Source organism: Coregonus lavaretus (genome assembly GCF_964263955.1).
Source record: "Coregonus lavaretus genome assembly, chromosome: 39".
Taxonomy (NCBI): Eukaryota; Metazoa; Chordata; class Actinopteri; order Salmoniformes; family Salmonidae; genus Coregonus; species Coregonus lavaretus.
In genome coordinates, this window is record NC_140026.1 from 15,443,002 (window position 1) to 15,467,900 (window position 24,899).

General features: G+C 41.6%; 2 protein-coding genes across 2 annotated transcripts; both read right to left on the reverse strand.

Moving 5' to 3' along the window:
• Positions 1-7,039: 7,039 nt before the first annotated feature.
• LOC311112769 (dnaJ homolog subfamily C member 3-like) lies at positions 7,040-18,972 on the reverse strand. The gene is made up of 12 exons (XM_084155909.1): positions 18,573-18,972; positions 18,038-18,148; positions 17,566-17,690; positions 17,238-17,312; positions 16,696-16,839; positions 15,897-16,078; positions 15,444-15,563; positions 14,274-14,379; positions 13,887-14,007; positions 13,300-13,432; positions 12,918-13,066; positions 7,040-12,679 (listed from the first exon to the last, which is right to left on the reverse strand). The coding sequence occupies exons 1-12, from the start codon at positions 18,655-18,657 to the stop codon at positions 12,534-12,536; spliced, it is 1,497 nt and encodes a 498-aa protein (XP_084012035.1). The 5' UTR covers positions 18,658-18,972; the 3' UTR covers positions 7,040-12,533.
• A 4,070-nt stretch (positions 18,973-23,042) lies between these two features.
• On the reverse strand, positions 23,043-24,676 carry cldn15a (claudin 15a; the record flags this gene model as incomplete). The annotated part of the gene is made up of 5 exons (XM_084156261.1): positions 23,043-23,139; positions 23,285-23,392; positions 23,546-23,627; positions 23,750-23,914; positions 24,460-24,676. The coding sequence occupies 5 exons, from the start codon at positions 24,674-24,676 to the stop codon at positions 23,043-23,045; spliced, it is 669 nt and encodes a 222-aa protein (XP_084012387.1).
• Between the last annotated feature and the right edge of the window lie 223 nt (positions 24,677-24,899).

Genomic DNA, 24,899 nt, shown 5'->3' on the forward strand with positions numbered 1-24,899 from the left:
ATTATTCTTATTATTCTTTAGCACTCAACTCCTTTTACACCATTTAAGCTAGAAACGCCATTCAAACTTAAAACGTGTAGACTGGTCTGGGTAGAGTTGCTCGTATTCAACTTTTTATACTTGATGATGTCACAATGAGATTTAGAAAGTTGAAAAAAGTCCCACGAAAGTGAACGAAGTAGACCATCTTCGAAAGTGAACGAAGTAGACCATCTTCGAAAGTGAACGAAGTAGACCATCTTCGAAAGTGAACGAAGTAGACCATCTTCGAAAGTGAACGAAGTAGACCATCTTCGAAAGTGAACGAAGTAGACCATCTTCGAAAGTGAAAGAAGTAGACCATCTTCGTTCATTTTCGTGGGACTTTTTTCAACTTTCTAAATCTCCTCATTGTGACATCATCACTTCCAACATTCCATTCACTGTAAATGTAACAATGGAACCTTTGACACAAATCTGCTACTTTGACTACTTTGCCAACAACTTAGACAAAAAGTTAGTGTATGAAATCATCCTCTACTTCTCTGCATTTCAAATCTGAAAACGGATTAGGAATAGCTTCTTCAAATTAATAGATTGAGCTGTTTTAGTAACCCATCAACTGCTTTCATTATAGATGCAGTAATTCATGTCAGAAGCTAACAGATTCATTACTTACCAACAACAGCAGCAAATTCCAATACAACTAAATCACATTTTGAAGTTGACTTTCCTTGCTTTGTCTAACAACACTATCATGAATCTGTCAAAGAAGTTGTGGGTCAGAGTGCAGTATTTATTTAGTTTCAAAGCACAAACTTTTGTTAGCATGTTTCTCACACTGGCTTTAGCAACACGTGCCTCGCTAGCTTCGTCCTCCTTCTCAGGATTGTGCTCCGTGCTCTAAATAACTAAACTGGCTGGTTTGCCTGTCTGTAAAGAGAAGGGCAGGCTGTATGTTGATCCTGTTGCTCTGATTGGATAGAGCGAAGCTGTCTCCGTTCACTCGCTTCATATTTCACCCAATAACTTCTCATCGCACTTTGTTCAGTTTTCACACGCAACAACTGTAGTTTAGACTCTGACCACAACCACAATCTTAGAAAAAAAGGTTCTGGATAGAACTAAAAAGGGTTCTATTGCTTGCTTCATACATGGCACCCCTATAGGTTCTATATAGAACCCTTTTTGTAGGGTTCTTTGATCAGAACCCAAGGGGTTCTTCTTTACTGAACCAAAATTGGTTCTACAGTGGGGAAAAAAAGTATTTAGTCAGCCACCAATTTTGCAAGTTCTCCCACTTAAAAAGATGAGAGAGGCCTGTGATTTTCATCATAGGTACACGTCAACTATGACAGACAAAATGAGAAAAAATATTCCAGAAAATCACATTGTAGGATTTGTAATGAATTTATTTGCAAATGATGGTGGAAAATAAGTATTTGGTCAATAACAAAAGTTTCTCAATACTTTGTTATATACCCTTTGTTGGCAATGACACAGGTCAAATGTTTTCTGTAAGTCTTCACAAGGTTTTCACACACTGTTGCTGGTATTTTGGCCCATTCCTCCATGCAGATCTCCTCTAGAGCAGTGATGTTTTGGGGCTGTCGCTGGGCAACACGGACTTTCAACTCCCTCCAAAGATTTTCTATGGGGTTGAGATCTGGAGACTGGCTAGGCCACTCCAGGACCTTGAAATGCTTCTTACGAAGCCACTCCTTCGTTGCCCGGGCGGTGTGTTTGGGATGATTGTCATGCTGAAAGACCCAGCCACGTTTCATCTTCAATGCCCTTGCTGATGGAAGGAGGTTTTCACTCAAAATCTCACGATACATGGCCCCATTCATTCTTTCCTTTACACGGATCAGTCGTCCTGGTCCCTTTGCAGAAAAACAGCCCCAAAGCATGATGTTTCCACCCCCATGCTTCACAGTAGGTATGGTGTTCTTTGGATGCAACTCAGCATTCTTTGTCCTCCAAACACGACGAGTTGAGTTTTTACCAAAAAGTCATATTTTGGTTTCATCTGACCATATGACATTCTCCCAATCCTCTTCTGGATCATCCAAATGCACTCTAGCAAACTTCAGACGGGCCTGGACATGTACTGGCTTAAGCAGGGGGACACGTCTCGCACTGCAGGATTTGAGTCCCTGGCGCCGTAGTGTGTTACTGATGGTAGGCTTTGTTACTTTGGTCCCAGCTCTCTGCAGGTCATTCACTAGGTCCCCCCGTGTGGTTCTGGGATTTTTGCTCACCGTTCTTGTGATCATTTTGACCCCACGGGGTGAGATCTTGCATGGAGCCCCAGATCGAGGGAGATTATCAGTGGTCTTGTATGTCTTCCATTTCCTAATAATTGCTCCCACAGTTGATTTCTTCAAACCAAGCTGCTTACCTATTGCAGATTCAGTCTTCCCAGCCTGGTGCAGGTCTACAATTTTGTTTCTGGTGTCCTTTGACAGCTCTTTGGTCTTGGCCATAGTGGAGTTTGGAGTGTGACTGTTTGAGGTTGTGAACAGGTGTCTTTTATACTGATAACAAGTTCAAACAGGTGCCATTAATATAGGTAACGAGTGGAGGACAGAGGAGCCTCTTAAAGAAGAAGTTACAGGTCTGTGAGAGCCAGAAATCTTGCTTGTTTGTAGGTGACCAAATACATATTTTCCACCATAATTTGCAAATAAATTCATTAAAAATCCTACAATGTGATTTTCTGGAAAAAAAAATCTCAATTTGTCTGTCATAGTTGACGTGTCCCTATGATGAAAATTACAGGCTTCTCTCATCTTTTTAAGTGGGAGAACTTGCACAATTGGTGGCTGACTAAATACTTTTTTCCCCCACTGTATATAGTGTTCTATATGGAACCAAATTTGGGTCTATATAGAACCTTAAGGGGTGCCGTATATGAAGCGAGCAAATAACCCTTTTTGATTATTTCCAGAACCTTTTTTTCCTAAAAGTGCACAACTACTGACCACAACCACACAACTATTGCACCACACAACTACTGACCACAACCACACAACTATTTACTACACAACTATTGCACCATACAACTACTGACCACAACCACAACTATTTACAACACGACTATTGCACCACACAACTACTGACCACAACCACAACTATTTACAACACAACTATTGCACCACACAACTACTGACCACAACACAACTACTGACCATAACTACTGACCACAAGAACAACTACTGACCACACAACTACTGACCATAGCTACTGACCACAACTCCTGACCACAATTACAAAACTACTGACCACAACTACTGACCACAACCAACCAACTAATGACCACAACAACACAACTACTGACAAAGACTACTGACCACACAACTACTGAACCACAATACCACCACAACCACACAATTACTAACCACAACACTACTGACACACCACACAACTACTGACCACAACTACAGACCATAACTGACCACAACTACTGAAAACAACTACTGACCACAAGCACACAACTACTGAACCACAAAACTACTGACCACAACCACACAACTACTGACCACAACAACAGACCATAACTACTGAAAACAACGACTGACCACAAGCACACATCTACTGACCACAACTACTGAACCACAACCACACCTACTTACCAAAACTACTGAACACTACTGTACACAACTACTGACCACACAACTACTAAACCACACAACTACTGACCACAACCACACAACTACTGACCACATCCAACCAACTACTGAACACAACTACTGACCACTACTACTGAACCACACACCTGCTTAACAAATCTACTGACCACATCCACAAAACTACTGACCACAACTGGCCACAATTACTGACCCAAACCACACAACTACTGACCACAACCAACCAACTACTTACCACACAACTACTGACCACAACCACACAATGAGACCATAACAACTGACCACAACCACATGACTACTGACCACAACCACACAGCTATTGACCACAACTACTGACCACAACCACACAATGAGACCACAACTCTAGACCACAACCACATGACTACTGACCACAATCACACAGCTACTGACCACAACTACTAAACCACAACTACTGACCACAAAACGACTGACCACAATTTCTAACAACAACACTACTGACCACCACACAACTACTGACCACACAACTACTGACCACAACAACACAACTACAGACCATAACTGACCACAACTATTGAAAACAACTACTGGCCACAAGCACACAACTACTGACCACACAACTACTGGCCACACCAACACAACTACAGACCATAACTACTGAAAACAAGTACTGACCACAAGCACACATCTACTGACCACAACTACTGAACCACAACACTACTGACCACAACCACACACCTACTTACCAAAACTACATTTACATTTTAGTCATTTAGCAGACGCTCTTATCCAGAGCGACTTACAGGAGCAATTAGGGTTAAGGGCACATCGACAGATTTTTCACCTAGTCGGCTCGGGGATTAGAACCAGCGACCTTTCGGTTACTGGCACAACGCTCTTACCCATTAAGCTACCTGCCGCCCCTCAAAAACTACTGAACACTACTGACCACAACAACAGACCAGACAACTACTAAACCACACAACTAATGACCACAACTACTGACCACATCCAACCAACTACTGAACATAGCTAGACCACAACTCCTGACCACAACCACAGAACTACTGACCACAACTACTGACCACAACTACTGAACCACACACCTGCTTAACAAAACTACTGACCACAACCACAAAACTACTGACCACACAACTACTGACTACAACCACACAATGAGACCATAACTCCTGACCACAACCACATGACTACTGACCACAACCACACAGCTACTGACCACAACTACTAAACCACAACTACTGACCACAAAACTACTGACCACAATGACTAACCACAACACTACTGACCACCACACAACTACTGACCACAACAACACAACTACAGACCATAACTGACCACAACTATTGAAAACAACTACTGACCACAAGCACACATCTACTGATCACAACTACTGAACCACAACTGACAACAAAACTACTGACCACAACCACACACCTAATTACCAAAACTACTGAACACTACTGACCACAACTACAGACCAGACAACTACTAAACCACACACCTGCTTAACAAAACTACTGACCTCAACCACAAAACTACTGACCACAACCAACCAACTACTGACCACACAACTACTGACCACAACCACACAATGAGACCACAACTCCAGACCACAACCACTGACCACAACCACACAGCTACTGGCCACAACTACTGATCACAACAACACAACTACAGACCATAACTGACCACAACTACTGAAAACAACTACTGACCACAAGCACACAACTACTGAACCACAAAACTACTGACTACAACCACACAACTACTGACCACAACAACACAACTACAGACCATAACTACTGAAAACAACTACTGACCACAAGCACACATCTACTGAACCACAAAACTACTGACCACAACCACAAAACTACTGACCACAACAACACAACTACTGACCACAACTACTGAACCACTACTGAACACAACCACACACCTACTTACCAAAACTACTGAATACTACTGACCAAAACTACACAACTACTGACCACACAACTACTAAACCACACAACTAATGACCACAACCACACAACTACTGACCACATCCAGCCAACTACTGAACACAACTAGATACCACAACTACTGACCACTACTACTGAACCACACACCTGCTTAACAAAACGACTGACCACATCCACAAAATGACTGACCACACAACTACTGACCACAACTGACTACAATTACTGACCAAAACCACACAACTACTGACCACAACCAGCCAACTGCTTACCACACAACTACTGACCACAACCACACAATGAGACCATAACTCCTGACCACAACCACATGACTACTGACCACAACACTACTGACCACCATACAACTACTGGCCACAACTACTGACCACAACAACACAACTACAGACCATAACTGACCACAACTATTGAAAACAAATACTGACCACAAGCACACAAGCACACAACTACTGAACCACAAACCTACTGGCCACAACAACACAACTACTGACCACAACACTACTGACCACCATACAACTACTGGCCACAACTACTGACCACAACAACACAACTACAGACCATAACGGACCATAACTACTGAAAACAACTACTGACCACAAGCACACATCTACTGACCACAACTACTGAACCACAACTGATGACAAAACTACTGACCACAACCACACACCTACTTACTAAAACTACTGAACACTACTGACCACAACTACAGACCACACAACTACTAAACCACACAACTAATGACCACAACTACTGAACAAAGCTAGACCACAACTCCTGACCACAACCACAGAACAACTGACCACAACTACTGAACCACACACCTGCTTAACAAAACTACTGACCACAACCACAAAGCTACTGACCACACAACTACTGACCACAACCACACAATGAGACCACAACCACACGACTACTGACCACAACCACACAGCTACTAAACCACAACTACTGAACACAAAACTACTGAACCACACACCTACTTACCAAAACTACTGACCACACAACTACTGAACCGCACAACTACTGACCACTACTACTGATTGGCATTTGAAATGATCACTATTCGAATAATATTAAAGTAACACTTTTTAAACTTCTTACACTACCACAAAACTACTTTTAAAAGAGCTTTAGCAAGCCCCACAACTTTACTTGTAAAGTTACCATCTAGTTATTGGTTGTGCTTGCAGTGTAGTAGGAACCAAACTTGTAGGTGTGTCAAACAAATAATTCAAGCACACATAAACATCATTTTCATGGAACTAGACAGACCCACCACAGATTACTGGAAGATGATTCTCATATTTGCACAACAATAAAGACAACTCAAACAAGAGCTAGAGATGGTTTGCTATCAGTATTGTACAAACAATTTTCAAACTTCATCTATAGACCAAATAAGATAACACCATCCACATAAGAACAGGGTTTGTTTATATATTTTAATACAGTTTGAGCATTTCATTTGATTCTGTTTGGCAATGTAAAAACTATCCTTAGCAACTAAAACCAGGAGAAAATCTCCATAGAAACAAACACCAGAAAATAACCCATCCCAGTCAGTTAATTTAACAAGGTTGTCACATTAAAATGATCACGTACAGTGCCTTCAGAAAGTATTCATACCCCTTGACTTATTCCACATTTTGTTGTTACAGCCTGAATTCAAAATTGATTTTTTAAAATTCTCTCCCACCAAGTGAAAACATGTTTTTAGAAAATTTAGCAAATATTTTGAAAATTAAACACAGAAATATAAATTTACATACGTATTCACACCCGAGTCAATTCTTTGTAGAAGCACCTTTGGCAGCGATTACAGCTGTGAGTCTTTCTGGGTAAGCCTCTAAGAGCTTGCCACAACTGGATTGTGAAACATTTGCCCATTATTATTTTTAAAATTCTTCTAGCTCTGTTAAATTGGTTGTTGGTCATTGTTAGACAACCATTTTCAGGTCTTGCCATTGATTGTCAAGTATATTTAAGTCAAAACTGTAACTCGGCCACTCAGGAAATTCACCGTCTTCTTGGTAAGCAACTTCAGTGTAGATTTGGCCTTGTATTCTAGATTATTTTCCTGCTGAAAGGGGAATTCATCTCCCAGTGTCCGGTGGAAAGCAGACTGAACCAGGTTTTCCTCTAGGATTTTACCTGTGCTTAGCTCCATTCAGTTTCTTTTTCATCCTGAAAAACTCCCCAGTCCTTAACGATTACAAGCATACCCATAACATGATGCAGCCACCACTATGCTTGAAAATATGGCGAGTGGTACTCAGTAATGTGTTGCATTGCATTTTTCCCAAACATAACACTTTGTATTCAGGACAAAAAGTGAATTGCTTTGCCACATTTTTTGCAGTATTACTTTAGTGCCTTGTTGTAAAAAGGATGCATGTTTTGTAATATTTTTATTCTGTACAGGCTTCCTTCTTTCCACTCTGTCAATTAGGTTAGTATTGTGGAGTAACTACAATGTTGTTGATCCATCCTCAGTTTTGTCCTATCACAGCCATTAAACTCTGTTTTAAAGTAATTGACCTCATGGTGAAATCCCTGAGCGGTTTCCTTCCTCTCTCGCAACGAAGTTAGGAAGCACGCCTGTATCTTTGTAGTGACCGGGTGAATTGATACACCATCTAAAGTGTAATTAATAACTTAACCATGCTCAAAGGGATATTCAATATGTACTTTTTTTTTTACCCATCAACCAATAGGTGCCCTTCTTTACGAGGCATTGGAAAACCTCCCTGGTCTTTGTGGTTGAATCTGTGTTTGAATTTCACTGCTCGACTGAGGGACCTTACAGATAATTGTATGTGTGGGTTACAGAGATGAGGTAGTCATTCGAAAATCATGTTAAATACTATTATTGCACACATAATAATAGTCCATGCAACTTGTGACTTGTTAAGCACATTCTTACTCCTGAACTTATTTAGGCTTGCCATAACAAAGGGATTGAATACTTATTGACTGAAGACATTTCAGCTTTTCATTTTTCATTACATTTGTTAAAATTTCAAAAAACATTATTCCACTTTGACATTATGGGGTATGGTGTGTAGTCCAGTGATAAAAACATCTCAAAGTAATCAATTTTAAAATCAGGCTGTAACAACAATGTGGAGAAAGTCAAGGGGTGTGAATACTTTCTGAAGGCACTGTAGTTTAGCAGTCAGTGACATTCAAAGCTTTCAGTTACAGCTATACTGTATCCTTAGAATTCAATGTATGTTAATAATTGACGGGATGATATTGACAGTCCATACATTTTGCAGTCCATCATTTGTTTGATACATTAAAATGACTCAACAGTTCGTTCGTTGTTGCAGGGAGTCCCTTCAGTTGCTTTGAACTGTGGAACACATTTACAAAAAGTGCAAGATTTCATAGACATGCTTTGAAATCAATGAAAAAGGAGAGAGAATGCAACAACGCAGGCTCTTTCAGGAAGCAGACAGACAAGCTTCACTCCCACCCTTTTGATTGGGTACACAACTAGGAAGGAGTCGTGTGACTGGCATTGAGATAAAGGACTCATCTTTATATCTGTGCCATTATAGCAATCTCAATTTTTAAGTAGTCAATTTTCTTCATGATTGGCTAATCCCGGTTGAACATGACTCCAACCGGGTCATCGGGAGGGATCAGCCAATGAAGTTGGAAGTCCCACCCAGTTGACTACATTACAATGGTGGAAGCCCTCAATGGCGCTGCCCATGCTAAAACTGCCTTTTGGCCACTAGAGGCCTCTATACGTTTCTATGGTGATTGGGTACACAACCAGGAAGGAGTGAAAGCCAATTTATGCTTGCTGCGGAAAAGCGATCCAGAGGCTCCGTACAGAGGGGTTGATGCAATTGCGGGGCCTCCGGAGGCCAAATCGAGCTCTGTACTGCATCATTTACATTTACATTTTAGTCATTTAGCAGACGCTCTTATCCAGAGCGACTTACAGTTAGTGAATGCATACATTATTTATTAATTTTTTTCCTACCCCCTGTGGGAATCGAACCCACAACCCTGGCGTTACAAACGGCATGCTCTATCAACTGAGCTACATCCCTGCCGGCCATTCCCTCCCCTACCCTGGACGACGCTGGGCCAATAGCGCGCCGCCCCATGGGTCTCCCGGTCGCGCCGGCTACGACAGAGCCTGGATTCGAACCAGGATCTCTAGTGGCACAGCTAGCACTGCGATGCAGTGCCTTAGACCACTGCGCCACTCGGGAGACTCACCACGCGCCTCCCAAATTCTGTAACAATGCGGAGGGCTCCACATACAGTTGAAGTCGGAAGTTTACATACACCTTAGCCAAATACATTTAAACTCAGTTTTTCACAATTCCTGACATTTAATCCTAGAAAATCCACAAAAATCCACAAAAATTCCCCGTCTTAGGTCAGTTAGGATCACCACTTTATTTTAAGAATGTGAAATGTCAGAATAATAGTAGAGAGAATTATTTTTTTCAGCTTTCATTTCTTTCATCACATTCCCAGTGGGTCAGAAGTTTACATACACTCAATTAGTATTTGGTAGCATTGCCTTTAAATTGTTTAACTTGGGTCAAACGTTTCAGGTAGCCTTCCACAAGCTTCCCACAATAAGTTGGGTGAATTTTGGCCCATTCCTCCTGACAGAGCTGGTGTAACTGAGTCAGGTTTGTAAGCCTCCTTGCTCGCACATGCTTTTTCAGTTCTGCCCACACATTTTCTATAGGATTGAGGTCAGGGGCTTTGTGATGGCCACTCCAATACCTTCACTTTGTTGCCCTTAAGCCATTTTGCCACAACTTTGGAAGTATGCTTGGGGTCATTGTCCATTTGGAAGACCCATTTGCGACAAAGCTTTCACTTCCTGACTGATGTCTTGAGATGTTGCTTCAATATATCCACATGATGCCATCTATTTTGTGAAGTGCACCAGTCCCTCCTGCAGCAAAGCACCCCCATAGCATGATGCTGCCACCCCCGTGCTTCACGGTTGGGATGGTGTTCTTCGCCTTGCAAGCGTCCCCCGTTTTCCTCCAAACATAACGACGGTCATCATGACTAAACAGTTATATTTTAGTTTCATCAGACCAGAAGACATTTCTCCAAAAAGTACAATCTTTGTCCCCATGTGCATTATTGTTTGTACAGATGAACGTGGTACCTTCAGGCATTTGGAAATTGCTCCCAAGGATGAACCAGACTTGTGGAGATCTACAATTGTTTTTCTGAGGTCTTGGCTGATTTATTTTGATTTTCCCATGATGTCAAGCAAAGAGGCACTGAGTTTGAAGGTAGGCCTTGAAATACATCCACAGGTACACCTCCAATTGACTCAAATGATGTCAATTAGCCTATCAGAAGCTTCTAAAGCCATGACATCATTTTCTGGAATTTTCAAAGCTGTTTAAAGGCACAGTCAACTTAGCGTCTGTAAACTTCTGAACCACTGGAATTATGATACAGTGAATTATAAGTGAAATAATCTGTCAGTAAACAATTGTTGGAAAAATAACTTGTGTCATGCACAAAGTAGATGTCCTAACCGACTTGCCAAAACTATAGTTTGTTAACAAGAAATTTGTGGAGTGGTTGAAAAATGACTTTTAATGACTCTAACCTAAGTGTATGTAAACTTCCAACTTCAACTGTAGCTCTGCATTGACATGATTGGTTGACAGTAGGTGGGCGCGAAAGGTCCTGTATAAACATAAAATAATTTCCTTAACAACAGCTCTGCTCCGGGAAGCGCAAGTAGTATGAATGCGCCGACATCCATCTCTTATAAAACATTCTGAAAGCTCTGAATGTTGTGCTTTTCTGAATACAATCTGAGTAGCTTGGGTGTCAGTCTGAATCTGCTTTTATCCGACTTGAGCTTGTCTTAGCATTATTAAATAAATGGAGAACGAGTCCGGCACCCAGGCTATTCTAGCAGAGCAAAAACCAAAAGAGCTACATTGCTACCAAAACGAGCCCTTTGAGGAAGAATGAGGCGAAAAAAATGGCACAAACACAAAGCAAAAGCAGCAGACAGACATCCCAAAGAAAAATAACATGGGTACTGGAGCACGGATGCAATGACGTCATCAACAGCCTGGGTCTAGTTGGGAGGACTGAACAGCGCACCTATACAGGTCTTCATTCTCACATCTTCGACCACTCGAGTGGAAAATTGCAGTGATATATACATGTCAATCTCTTCTGGCTCAAAGTTGAGGAGAGATTGACTGGATCACTATTGGTCTTTGTGCGAGGTGTTGATGGGTTAAAGGTACTGAACTGTCTGTTCAAGCAGTTGGTACACAGTTCGGACACTCATCAGTACCACTCAAGACATGCAGCCAGACGACTCTTCACAGTCCCCAGGTCCAGAACAGAGGCTGGGAAACACACAGTATTAAATAGAGCCATGACTACATAGAACTCTCTGTCACCCCAGGTAACATAATTAGCCAGCAATAAAACCAGATTAAAAAAACACCTTACGGAGACTGTGGAGAGACACAGACATTTTTATATATTTTGTATTGTATTATGTATATTATTTATTGTCTTTTGTTTCCTGTTGTTTCGACCCCAGGAAGAGTAGCCACTGCCTTGGAAGCGGCTAATTGGGGATCCTAATAAAATACTTAAATACTTTTCAGAGTCAACTGCTGACAACATTGTCACTCAGTCTCATCCATGTAGACTCTGTGTTAGGAAAGTTTAACTCTGTACGATGCAACCCCTCACCTGACAGTAGTAGTCCAACGCCTTTGACAGTCATTCACATCCCCGTAGTCTCATTACATTACCCACAATCCCCCAAATACAATGCCTGGGTACATCCATCAATTATTCCACGGGCTGTCATAGGCCTTAAATCCTCCAATCCTCCAATCGTAGGTCCTTTCCGGTTTTGTCAGCCCCCCCATGTTTCTCGTCCTCACTAGTGGTTGAACTTGAAGTGGTAGTTGCTGCCGGACTCGAAGGGGTTGTAGTGGAAGGGCCCTTGGCCACCCTGACCCCCTCCTCCACCCTGCTGGCTCTCTGGGTCCAAGGGGTCCTCGCCCGAGTCAAACTTCTGACGCATTTCTACAGGGGATGGAGAGACGTGCAAATAAAAAACTAGTTCATCTTGTTTCCAGCTGTGTTTTCAACACACATTTAGATTCCTGAAAACAGGTCTGACAGGATGTCATCATACTGCAAATAGGCTACATCTTCTTAAATACAATCACACCAGATATACATTTTCCAGTATGGGACAGGTTAATAGTACTCTTATCTACAAGCTTGACCAACACTATCAGGTGCATATACAGTACGGTACCTGGGTTGGTGAGCACCTCTTTAGCAGAGGCGATGTCGATGAACTTTTTCTCTGCCTCCTTCTTCTCCGCCTCCTCTCTGAAGTTGTCAGGATGCCACTGTTGGGCCAGCTTCCTGTACGCCTTGATGATTTCCTGTTTGTTGGCACTCCTGGAGAAAAATAGCATAAGCTAAGGTAAAAGCCTGTTTGAATACAAGGAGCAAAAGCATTCCAATTTCCCTGAGGTGATCACAGAGGTTGGTGAAAATAATTGCAACATAATGAACCTTTCACTTGTCCAATTGCTTAAAGATCACAAAGAGAGTAGATTATGTGAAGGAAGGAAGGAATTCTGTTTTTAAGAAGTATTTGAACAGGGCTCCCTTCTCTAGGTCAGCCATACCTATTGACACCCAGGACCTTGTAATAGTCCCTCTTCCGGGAGAGCTTGAGCAGTTTCTGGGCTCGCTCTAGACCTTCCCTGATCTCATTGTTCTCCATGTCAAACTCCCTCGCTTCCTGGTAGTCTTCCACCGCTAGAGAGGGAGGGAGAGGTAAAGAAAGGCAGAGAGAGACCGAAAGAAAGATTCAAATGGATACTTGACAAAGCTGGCACAATGATCCCACTGTTAGTCATTTAGCAGACGCTCTTATCCAGAGCAACTTACAGTTAGTGCATTCATCTTAAGACAGCTAGGTGGGACAACCACAAATCACAGTAAGTACATTTGTCCTCAATAAAGTAGCTATCAGCAAAGTCAGAGCTATTAAGAGGGGGGAAATGCTAGTTTTAGTTCAGGCTTTAGACTGGCTCCTGGCTACAAACACTGGGTTACATGGCAAGTTTGGGCGCCCCTGAGCTACAAAAAGCCCACAAGTAAACAAAGCCAGTGTTTGAGTACTTGAGGGAGTGAAAAACAATGCGACATAAAGTGTTATCATTCCATGCCATCATTCTCTTTGCTACAGTAATAGCAATGGTGAAAGTACCTTTCTCGTAGTCCTGGTTGAGGATGAAAGCCTCAGCTCTGTCTCGGAGGATGTTGATGTTGCGTGGGTCTCTCTGGTGGGCTTCAGAACAGATGTCTATTGCCTTAGCAGCCATCTTGTTCTGGTTGAGAATAATGGAGCAACGTATATAAAGCATTATTATTGGGACCCAGTCCATTTGTAATTACTTAATCATTAACTAATATACTTAAAGAGTTATGTGAAATCAGTGGTTGTAAAAGTAATTATGAGAATTCGATCACACTACCAATTAATTTCTGACTTTAGTAGAAGAACATGCCAAGGTTTTACTATCAAATGACTATGGCTGAGGCCATGGTAATGGTCCACTCCATAGGTTCAATATTTCTCTGTGATCGGACCCACCTTGACCAGGCAGAAGCAGATCCTCTCATTGGCTTTGTTGGTGTAGTAGGGGACATTAGGCTCTGTCCTCATCACTGACTCATACTTATATATGGCCTCCTGATACCTGAGAACAAACATTCGATAATATACATTTAAGGGCAATACAACCACTGTACAATAGTCATGACTAAAATCAACCAAAGTCGATACAAATAGGATAGGTTTAGTGCTAAAACTGTAAAAGAAACCTGAGAAGAAACCTAAAATATTAAACTGTCAAAGGAACACAAGGACTGAAATATAAAAAACTTGCATGGGAACTGAAACATAAGCCCGCATGGAGGGACTACTATTTAAGACCACATAGGAAGGTATTAAGGGTTGCCCTATTGCCTGGGGCAAGTGAACTGAGCAGTTGTGCATGTTAAGCCTGCTCTGAGGTTGCCCCATTTAAACAACCAAACTGCAAAGAATTCCAGCAGCCTAAAACTGATTATATTCTGGTTCCTCCCCATTGTTTTAGTAAAAGTTGAGCCTGCTCAGATTTTTTTACTGATAACAACCAAAATACAAAATAATTCCACTACTGATCTTACTGATTCCTCCCCTATTTGTAGGCGAAAGGCAGACAATATATGCCACTTCTGAATGTAAATAGCTTATTTTAATTTTTGGCCAAAAATCTGAATAAACAGCATCATTACACAGGTGCACCTTGTGCTGGGGATAATAAATGGCCACTTTAGAATGTGCAGTTTTGTCACAACACAATGCCACAGATGTCTCAAGTTTTGAGGGAGTGTACAATTGGCATGCTGACTGCAGGAATGTCCACCAGAGCTGTTGCCAGAGAATTGAATGTTCATTTCTCTACCATAAGCTGCCTCACGACCGCAGACCACGTGTAAACACGCCAGCCCAGGACCTCAACATCAGGCTTCTTCACCTGCAGGTTCGTCTGAGTGGGGGTGCTGAGGAGTATTTCTGTCTGTAATAAAGCCCTTTTGTGGGGGAAAAACTAATTCTGATTGGCTGGGCCTGGCTCCCCAGTGGGTGCCCACCCAGGCCCACAGTTGGCTGCACCCCTGCCCAGTATTGTCCATAGATTAGGGCCTAATACATTCATTTAAATTGACTGATTTCCTTATATGAACTGTATTTTTGTTCATTATAGATAGTGGTACTGACCTCTCCTCCTTGATGTGCTCCTCGGCAGAGTCCAGCTGCTTGCTGAGCTTCTTCACCTGTTTGTAGTGGGAGAAACACTCCTTGTCGTCCTGGTCCAGCTTCAGACAGTCCCGGACGTGACTGCAGAGGGAGAGGAGAGAGGAGAGAGAGAAAGAGCGAGAGAGAGAGCGAGAGAGAAAGAGAGAGCAAAGAGAGAGATTTACGTATAATGTAAAGCGGATTGAGATTTCTATTTATTTATTTTTTCATGTATTTTGAAAGAGAGTGAGTATTATTTACTAACTAACAAACCTCAAGTGCCACAATCAACCACAAATACAAAAACTCAAACCAATGTTGCTCTGAAGCCCAAAACCTCTTCATTTACATGTATTTGCTTGATAAATGTGGTTGATTGTTTGTTTGTTTAAATCACTCCGCCCTATTACTAATACAAATTCCTAGTGAGCGTACCCTAGTGACTCCTGGTGTTCCCCCAGGTTATAGTGCAGGGTGCTGAGCTTGAGGAAGGCAGCTCGGTTGTCGTTCCTCAGCCGGGTGGTGGGAGTCAGGTCCTGGATGGCCTTCCTGGGGTCTCCCAGGCGGATGTAGCATTCAGCCCGGAGCTCCCGAGACTCAGGGTCCCAGGGGGAGAGCTGAGGAGAAAGAGAGGTAAGGTCAGTGGTGTGAATTTTCCCTTTTTATGATTTGATACAAAGACTGTTGAAGTATAGTACAGCACTGTTTGATGATGAAGGTATTGTTTAGGTGAATAGGCATTTCTTTCCATCCTCAGACTAGGCCCTGTGACAGAGTGAGCCCCTACCTCCATGACAAGGCCCAATGTCTAGGCCCTGTGGCAGAGCTAACCCTACCTCCATGACAAGGCCCAATGTCTAGGCCCTGTGGCAGAGCTAACCCTACCTCCATGACAAGGCCCAATGTCTAGGCCCTGTGGCAGAGCTAACCCTACCTCCATGACCAGGCCCAATGTCTAGGCCCTGTGGCAGAGCTAACCCCTAACTCCATGACCAGGCCCAATATCTAGGCCCTGTGGCAGAGCTAACCCCTACCTCCATGACCAGGCCCAATATCTAGGCCCTGTGGCAGAGCTAACCCCTACCTCCATGACCAGGCCCAATATCTAGGCCCTGTGGCAGAGCTAACCCCTACCTCCATGACCAGGCCCAATATCTAGGCCCTGTGGCGGTGCTAACTCCTACCTCCATGACCAGGCCCAATATCTAGGCCCTGTGGCGGTGCTAACTCCTACCTCTACGACACGGTCCAGCACAGTGATGGTGGTGCTGTAGTCTCCTCTGTGGTGGGCCGCGTGGGCCTCCTCCTGGAGCTCCTCCAGCTCGTTTGCCCTCATCAACTGGTCCTGCGCCTCCTCCTGGTCAGGGGAGCGCTGCAGCTGAGGAGGAGAAAATAAAGAAAATAGAGAGGTAAAGTTTCTGAAGAAACTGTGTGTCATTTATTACATGCTTATAATTGCTATAACAGATCACTCATATCAGGTCTAAAAAGACATAATACCACACAACTCATATCAAGTCTGTAATCTAATCCTTCAGATTCCCTTTACCTCGCCCACATCACATAATTGCAATAAAAAAAGGATAATGAATGAGATTTTATTTTAAGCGCAACATGAGACAGCGAGAGGATACGATGATGGTATGAGCATTCAGAAAATACAGCAGTGAGATTTTGATTGAAAGAAGAATAAGGTGCATCTAGACATAGAAATATAATTAATAGTATGGTAATAGTAGCATTATAGTAGTTATATTTCTATGCATCTAGACTTACCACAGCCTCAAAGTCCTCCCGAGCCTCCTGGGTGTTGCCCTGCTTCAGGAGGATATTCCCTCTCTGCAGTCTGGCCTGGAAACATGGAGGCAGTTGGAGGGAGAGAGATAGAGGGATGGATGTTGAAAGTAGGAGGAGAGAGTGTGAAAGAATGAGGGAGGGAGCCAGAGAGGGAGAAAGATAGGACACAAAGATAGAGAAAGATACAGGTAAACAGGCAGAGATAGATGGAGAAAGAAAGAGTTATCACAACATTGTTGTCCATAACTGTGATTTATCATGACAACAGAGATTATATTATTGTTGATGACTGACTGTGTCCACTTACAGCCAGGAAGTCTGGTTTGAGCTGGATGGCTCTGGTCAGATCTGGAAGGGCTGATTTGGACTTCCCCATTGCCAGAAACACAGCTGCCCGCTTGTAGTAGGTGAGGTAGTTCTTAGAGTCTCCCTCTGAGGGAAGGCATTGGGTGAAATACAGTACGTTAGTAGGTGATCACATACTTTATATCTAGCTATTTTCATGTGGCTATATTGATTACATGGCCATCCATTGACTGAAAGTGTGTAGGCATAAATGGTCAATGTGTTTATCTAGGTGAATAGGTTTAAGACAGAGAGTGAGGGGGAGAGAGAGATCTGAAAGAATGCATGACAAAGTTGGCCTACAACGATCCATCCTTTGGAAGGACTGTGTTATGCAATGCAGAAGCCTGACTTATTTTTAAGACACAAAGGCTACAGGCAGGGATCTAAGGATGTTTGAGCTATGATGACTTGTGTCTGGTTGGTAACCTTACCCACTGCATAGTGGTAGTGGGACAAGGCCTCCGCCAGTTGACCGGCGGCCAACAGCTTACGGCCCATGTCCAAGTGCTGCTCAATCTCCACATGAGTTGCCCCCAAGACACCTGAAACACAACACTTTGTGTGAGTCTCTTAGAAGCCCCCAAAGCAATACATATAACTAGTTCAGCTAACCACATAGGAACTGACTTTAATGCAGGAACCAGAGTATGTTCTTCAATTATGTGCTATTTGTAGACATGCATTCTTCCCTCTAGATTTAAATCAAGGGCTTTGTTTGTAAAGGGGATATTCAAAATACAAGTGGAAAACCTGCGATAGCCAAAGGGTTTGGGTAGCCTATTTAGCCTACAGCTAGTAGCAAGTAATGAGGGGCACACAGTTAGCTACCTGATCATGCTGAACCCTATAACGTTACAATCGGTCGTAGCCATATGGAAATTACTGAATACTTTAGTTACCAACAACGCAGGCAGAACTATTGCAGAAAAAAACACATAGCTAACTAGCTTGTCTGCCTTGTCTTACCGTCCAACTGGAGGTCCAGTATGACACAGAGCAGTGACAAGGAAGACAGGACCCCGCTGAGACCTTTCCGTCGACCCGACTCCATACTTGAATACTTCACACTTCTCCTGGAGCTGTATATTTCACGTATCTGATATAATTATACTGTAAACTACGTACGCTATCATTTAAACTGTAATTTCCTTCATCGTTTTTCCTCCTGAACCTTTGAGGATAGCTAGTGTTCCCATAATCCGGTTAAGAAATAGTTCCGAGTGATACCGTGAAACGCAACTGGAAGGTTCCTGCAATTTCCTTGCAAAGGACAACACAAGTTGTTTAGACAGCCAAGAGTGAGCAAAAAGATTGCATGGATCTAATATATTGTTCTCGTTTTCTCTACGTGGCATACTATTGAATAACTTCGGCAAATGTCAACAATAGGTGCTTTCTAAAGTGAAACTTCACCCGGTCCAGTTTTGGCAACCTCTTTCAGTTCGCGAACGATTCGTTCTTTTTGAACTATTATTTTTACTGACTCGAGAGTCATGATTCATTTTCTGAGTGATTCATTCATTTTAGTCGTTCGAATGACTTACTAGTGCTGGCCGCAACGAGTCCTACAGTATAGGTTGGCTTCACGCTCCTCCGGCACAGAGGCTCCAGAGACATGATCTGACGACCAACTGTCTGTCAAATGCGCGCAGAGAAATAGATAATGAGCATAGAGAAGACAAATACATGTTTAGAAGTAATCATTGATCGCATGGTGCAAGAATTAATGTAATAATGTATTATTGAATGTTATGATGGACACAGCGTTGTAGAACCAAAACATATACAGCCTCAGAGCCATCTGCTCAACAAACCCGAACTCGAGAACGAATCGTCTGGGGGGCTGCAGTTCGCGAACGATATTGTGCTTATCACTCTCACGGCAGTCCACAACTAGACCTCGTTTCAAATGTATAATTCAATAAATAATCTTATTTGTATGCATAGCAATCAACAAATGTACATTGTTTAAAGCACACGTTTACAAGTCTCAATCACAAATGACAGCTCCAATAACCTCCCTATGAATGAGATGTGAACGAGTGGCTTGTAGAATCGTTACTTTTTCAAGTTTTCAGTTCATCATTCGCCAGTACGGGGTCCTGCGTGCTCTGGTCATTACTGACTCAAATGAAATAAATGAGTCGAAAGATTCGTTCTTTGGACTGAACGAGTCGAAAATATCCGAGTCAGTAATAAGAGCCGAATTTCCCATCACTAATTTCTGTGCGGTGAGTGGCCACTGGCCAGACCTCGCGTCACACATCCTTGTTGCCTAAAACGTAGGGCGGTCTCATTGGTTGAACTATTTTAGCTCGTAGACGACACTCCCATGTCCTTGTATGGTACAGAATACCATCACTGAACAGGCAGGCATACACACACAGTGGAAATACCATAATAATCATACAAGGAATATCATTGATAGGCCTACCCTATGTCAAATTTTCTGTGGTAATAATAAGCATATGGTTGACGATGTTCATTCCTTATTAGATACAAACAAAATAGGAATTTGAGTATTTAAAGAGGAATTTTATTGGGTGGAATTATAAAACACTAAAACAAACATTCAGAATGGCATATGACCACCACACACATCTCAGACATGATAAAACTGTACAAACAATGCAAAACATTTCGATACCAGAAATACAAATCAATATATGAGAATCAATCAAGTTTGAATCTGCTGGTTATGACTTCCCCCTAGATCTAGAAGTTTGTACAACAACAGATCATCAAGTGATTCCTTTTCCAAAGAAACAAACTACCTGATTGTCAATATGCAATGCCAACATGAGCCTATATCATTATGAAAATAAATGTGTGAAATGTACATATACTGTAATGAATGTATCAATTATAAGGCATCCCATCTTCTGCACATTATTTTACAGGCAATATGTTTTCACAGTGCACAACAACATAACTAACTGACACTTCTTCAATTTGAGATGATTCCAACTCAAAGACATGATCATATTGGTTACAGCAGGGGTGTCAAACTCATTTTGGGCCGCATTCGGTCTTCAACAACGTCCAGAGGGCCGCAGTGAAAATTGGTCAAAATGTGCAAAAAATGGTTCTCTAGCCATCGTTTTTTGAATTTTCTATGCTCCCTGACTGTCTAGCTTTCATTTAGGTAATTATTAGCATAGCCGCGGGAAGTAAGGGTGCTGGTCAATTTAAATAATTTTACAAAAATTATAAAACACAATCTTGCCAAAATTATATAAATAATCTTGCCAAATTTGTAACAAATAATTTCCCCCACAATTATATGACTCTTGTCTGAACAGACATAAATACAATATTTCAAAATACTACACCATAGAGCATAATTTTGCCACAGAGTATCAATAGCTTCTAAAACATGTTAGAAGCTATTGATAAAAAGTGTTTTATTACAACACTTAGAGTCATGAAGGCTCCAATTTGGGCCAGGCATGTGCCAAATATTGAACAGGTTGATGCATCCATAGAAGGATTTTGGAACCTCTAACCCTGGCACTTCAACTGTTAAACCCATGGGTACACTTGCAATGGCTGCCAGTCCTGACTTTAATAGGAACAGCCATCGGCCATCACCCTAGCCTAGGCTTCATCTTCATCATTGGTTGAGTCACTGTCACTGGAAAGTTGATTTTGTAGCCTATTGTGGCATATACTATATACAGTACCAGTCAAAAGTTTGGGAGACACCTACTCATTCAAGGGTTTTTCTTTATTTTTACTATTTTCTACATTGTAGAATAATAGTGTAGACATCAACACTATGAAATAACACATATGGAATCATGTAGTAACCAAAAAAGTGTTAAACAAATCAAAATATATTTTATATTTGAGATTCTTCAAATAGCCACCCATTGCCTTGATGACAGCTTTGCACACACTTGGCATTCTCTCAACCAGCTTCATGAGGTAGTCACCTGGAATGCATTTAAATTAACAGGTGTGCATTCTTAAAAGTTAATTTGTGGAATTTCTTTCCTTCTTAATGCCTTCTTCAGAAAATAATTTTTTTTTTATAAAAAAAATGCTATATCTGTGGGCGCGGACTAGGCCTACTGATGTCCTGTTCAGTTTGAGAGGGAGAGCACAAAGATGAGGACCTGAGGTAAGCTTGCAACTGCTATAATTGATTTGAATAAAAACAATATGTTGCGTTTCCTAATGAAGCTATTTATCAGAGTTACTGACCTTACAATAAGCCATATTCGAGTAATTTTCATAATTTACATTATTATAAAGCAGCAGCCACGGAGATGGACAGCGCATTGGTGCTGAGCGTAGGCTAATTCCAGAAGGTCTAATTCATTAAAACAGTTTTTGATTTGACTTTAGGCTACTAACAACAAGAAGGCTTTGTGTTGAAGCCTGTTTCTTCCTATTCAAGAAAAAAAGAAGTAGGCCCACCTGTTTAACAGACAAAATTATAGTCTACTATCCATAGATTTTCCTTCAGTCACCATGCACTCCTTAAATATCTCAGTGTAATTGAAGAGCTGAATTGAGGTGGTATGTGAGGGTATTGTCGCTTTTGTTAAAGAAAATGGCTAAAAGCATAGACTTTTAAGATTTAGATTTTTATGGACCTGATTATATAAAGCAATCTATGTATAACAACTCTTTAGTCCGCAATGCTTTATGCTAGAAACAACCTGTAAAATGCAGGGGTAAGACGTGACTCCGATGCATATGGGATATCTTTGGTTTATCGCTATAACATTCAAAGGCTGCGCTACAACCTTCTATACCCGAGAAGACAAAAAAATGACTTTGCTTGGGAAGGAATGTGTGATTCTGTCACTATCAATTGACGTTCGACATTTCAACAGGCTATTAAACGACATACTAACTCTAAATCAGTCAGAAGCAAGCCAGGTAGCCTAAGAAAGAACAAAAATGTATTCTTTAGGCTATATTACTATTATTTCAAGGCTATAGCCTGCCGTTTAAAAAATCTATTGTGAAGCATTTGTGACATGCTACAGGCTGGCAGGAGTGCTCAGCATTTCAACAACACATCAACAACAGCACTTCAACAACGAGCCTATACATTTAGCATTTAGGCTGTATACAATAAATAATGCCTTACAATTAAATAATAATAAAACAAAAAATGACGTATTCTACAGTGCAGTCATTTTACAGTACCTTTGAATTCACTTTTAGAAACATGAGTTTGGCTAGTCTTTGGTTTGAGGATCATGGGGTGAGCTATGCATGCCTAGTTTGTTAATCTAGCATAGCAGATGCTCTTGTATTCCCATGCCCTTAGCACCGTCAACACAAATCTGTTTTGTAACAACAATATCATGGAATAAAATAGAATAAATAAGAAAATGTTAGTTTAACAGTGTCTGGTAGGCTTCGGACATGGTGAATGAAGGTGATCCACGGGGTCCAGTGGTGTGCCCTCTCTCTTTCTCAGACACAGGCGTTCTGGCCGTAGGAAGTGGCAGCCTGACTCCGTGATGGTGCAACTCCAGAGTACACTTTGACCCTGGGCTGGTATGCATAAGGTCTGAGGAAGGGAAAGAAGAGAGGAAGAGTGGATGAGGACACACATAGATGTGGATAAGGAAGGATACAGACACACACACACACACACACACACACACACACACATACACACATGTACATAGACACACAGTATCCACTGAACTCACTGTTTCTCAGACGTGCCCAGTTTGCAGGCACATGTCAAACACGACCCTCCAATGATAGCAAGAAGAGCCGAGCACCAGCCAATGTAGAGGCCCTCTCCGATTTCATACCTGCAACACACAGTACATCCCACAGTTAATCAAGTTCATAAATAGGGGTTGGAAGCGAGACTGCTCTTCTGTCTAAAATACAGCAGAGGGCAGTAGTATGCTACTAGCCTCATTACTTTAGTTGGAATAGGCCATCAGTCTCCTCTCACTTACTTTGTCCCGGGATAGAATGGATCAAAGAAGTCCTGGGTGATGTTGAAAGCATACCAAGACACTGAGATCATTGTGCACAGGCCTGAGAGAGAGAAAAAGAGAGGGAGAAAGAGAGAGAAGTTAATTGTGCACAAAGTAATTGAGATTTAGCAGTTATAACATATAGAAGCATTAATTATAGTAAACTTGAGAATGCCCAGTTACCTTGAAGAAAGAAAAGCACGCCACCAACGCCAGCTATTCTACCCTTTAGAACCATGTCCTCTCCGGCCGCTTTAGAACACTGTACCCCGACCAGGGTGGCGAGGAGCCCGATAGATCCAAAAACCATCGCTGCAATCATCAATGCTCGAGACGCCTGGATGTATCCTGCTTAAAAATAAAGGCAAACTGTACATTTTACAATCAAGATTAATAGGGCTATTACACGTTTTTTATATACTGTAATAACAAATACAATGATTATCAAATGTGATTTGTACAGAAACATATTGAGTAATACACATTTTATTAACCACACGTGAAACTAATAATTATGATAATAAATATTTAAGGATATGATGTATTGAAGTTGAACAACCTTCTGCTGTGTTGAGTAGGGAAGGAAAATTGGCACAATCAAAGACCTATAAATAAATTATTTGGCAGATTTTATCTTAACCAATTACATCTTGATTCAACCTAAATTGATTGGTTATTTACGTTGTTCTCGGATAATCATATTTTTACCTTATGACCTCTTATCCACAAATTAAAAAGTAAAAGTGTAGCCTATGGGCCTTTAATTACAACAAAACAATATCGATCATCACAGCAATAAATCAATTTACTCTTCAACATTATTGGTTAATTTATCTATTGGAATTGTTAAATTTTTTATTGACAAAGATTCCAATTAACTTGGGTGCACTTGCCGTTCAGGGCGAGTAGAGAGGGGAACTCGCGACAGTTGTGGACACCAGTTGAGTCTGTGGCACAGGACATCCATAGGTTCTCATAGATGGTGGAGGTAGTGATGACGTTCCCGTCATCCGTTGAAACCTTCCAGTAACGGTTCGGTATAGCTATCCCCACCATCAACCATCCAATGAACCCAAGCAGCAAGCTAACAACCTCCAGTATAGGATCCATTTAGTTTTTTCTAGTAATTGGTGTAAATAAAAACAGAGAAGGAGAAAGAAAATAGTATATCCTATCGTTAGGTTGTATCCTCTTCGATTTTATTCGATTCACTTATTTTTGTCTATGATATTTGTGCTTAAAGAATTATAAGCATATAGCTCCACCGGTTGAAATTCTGTTGAGTGTCTGCTCCCCTTCTTGGTCACGATTGTGTCAGGTTGTCAATGAGCAA

What these genes read in the sequence shown, in the direction of transcription:
- LOC311112769 (XM_084155909.1), bottom strand. Translation starts at nt 18,657, where the DNA reads ATGGAGTCGGGTCGACGGAAAGGTCTCAGCGGGGTCCTGTCTTCCTTG. An exon ending in CCACTACCACTATGCAGTGG is followed by an intron (nt 17,691 to 18,037) that starts GTAAGGTTACCA and finishes GCCTTCCCTCAG; the next exon opens with AGGGAGACTCTAAGAACTAC. An exon ending in GAACACCAGGAGTCACTAGG is followed by an intron (nt 15,564 to 15,896) that starts GTACGCTCACTA and finishes CTCCCTCTGCAG; the next exon opens with TCACGTCCGGGACTGTCTGA.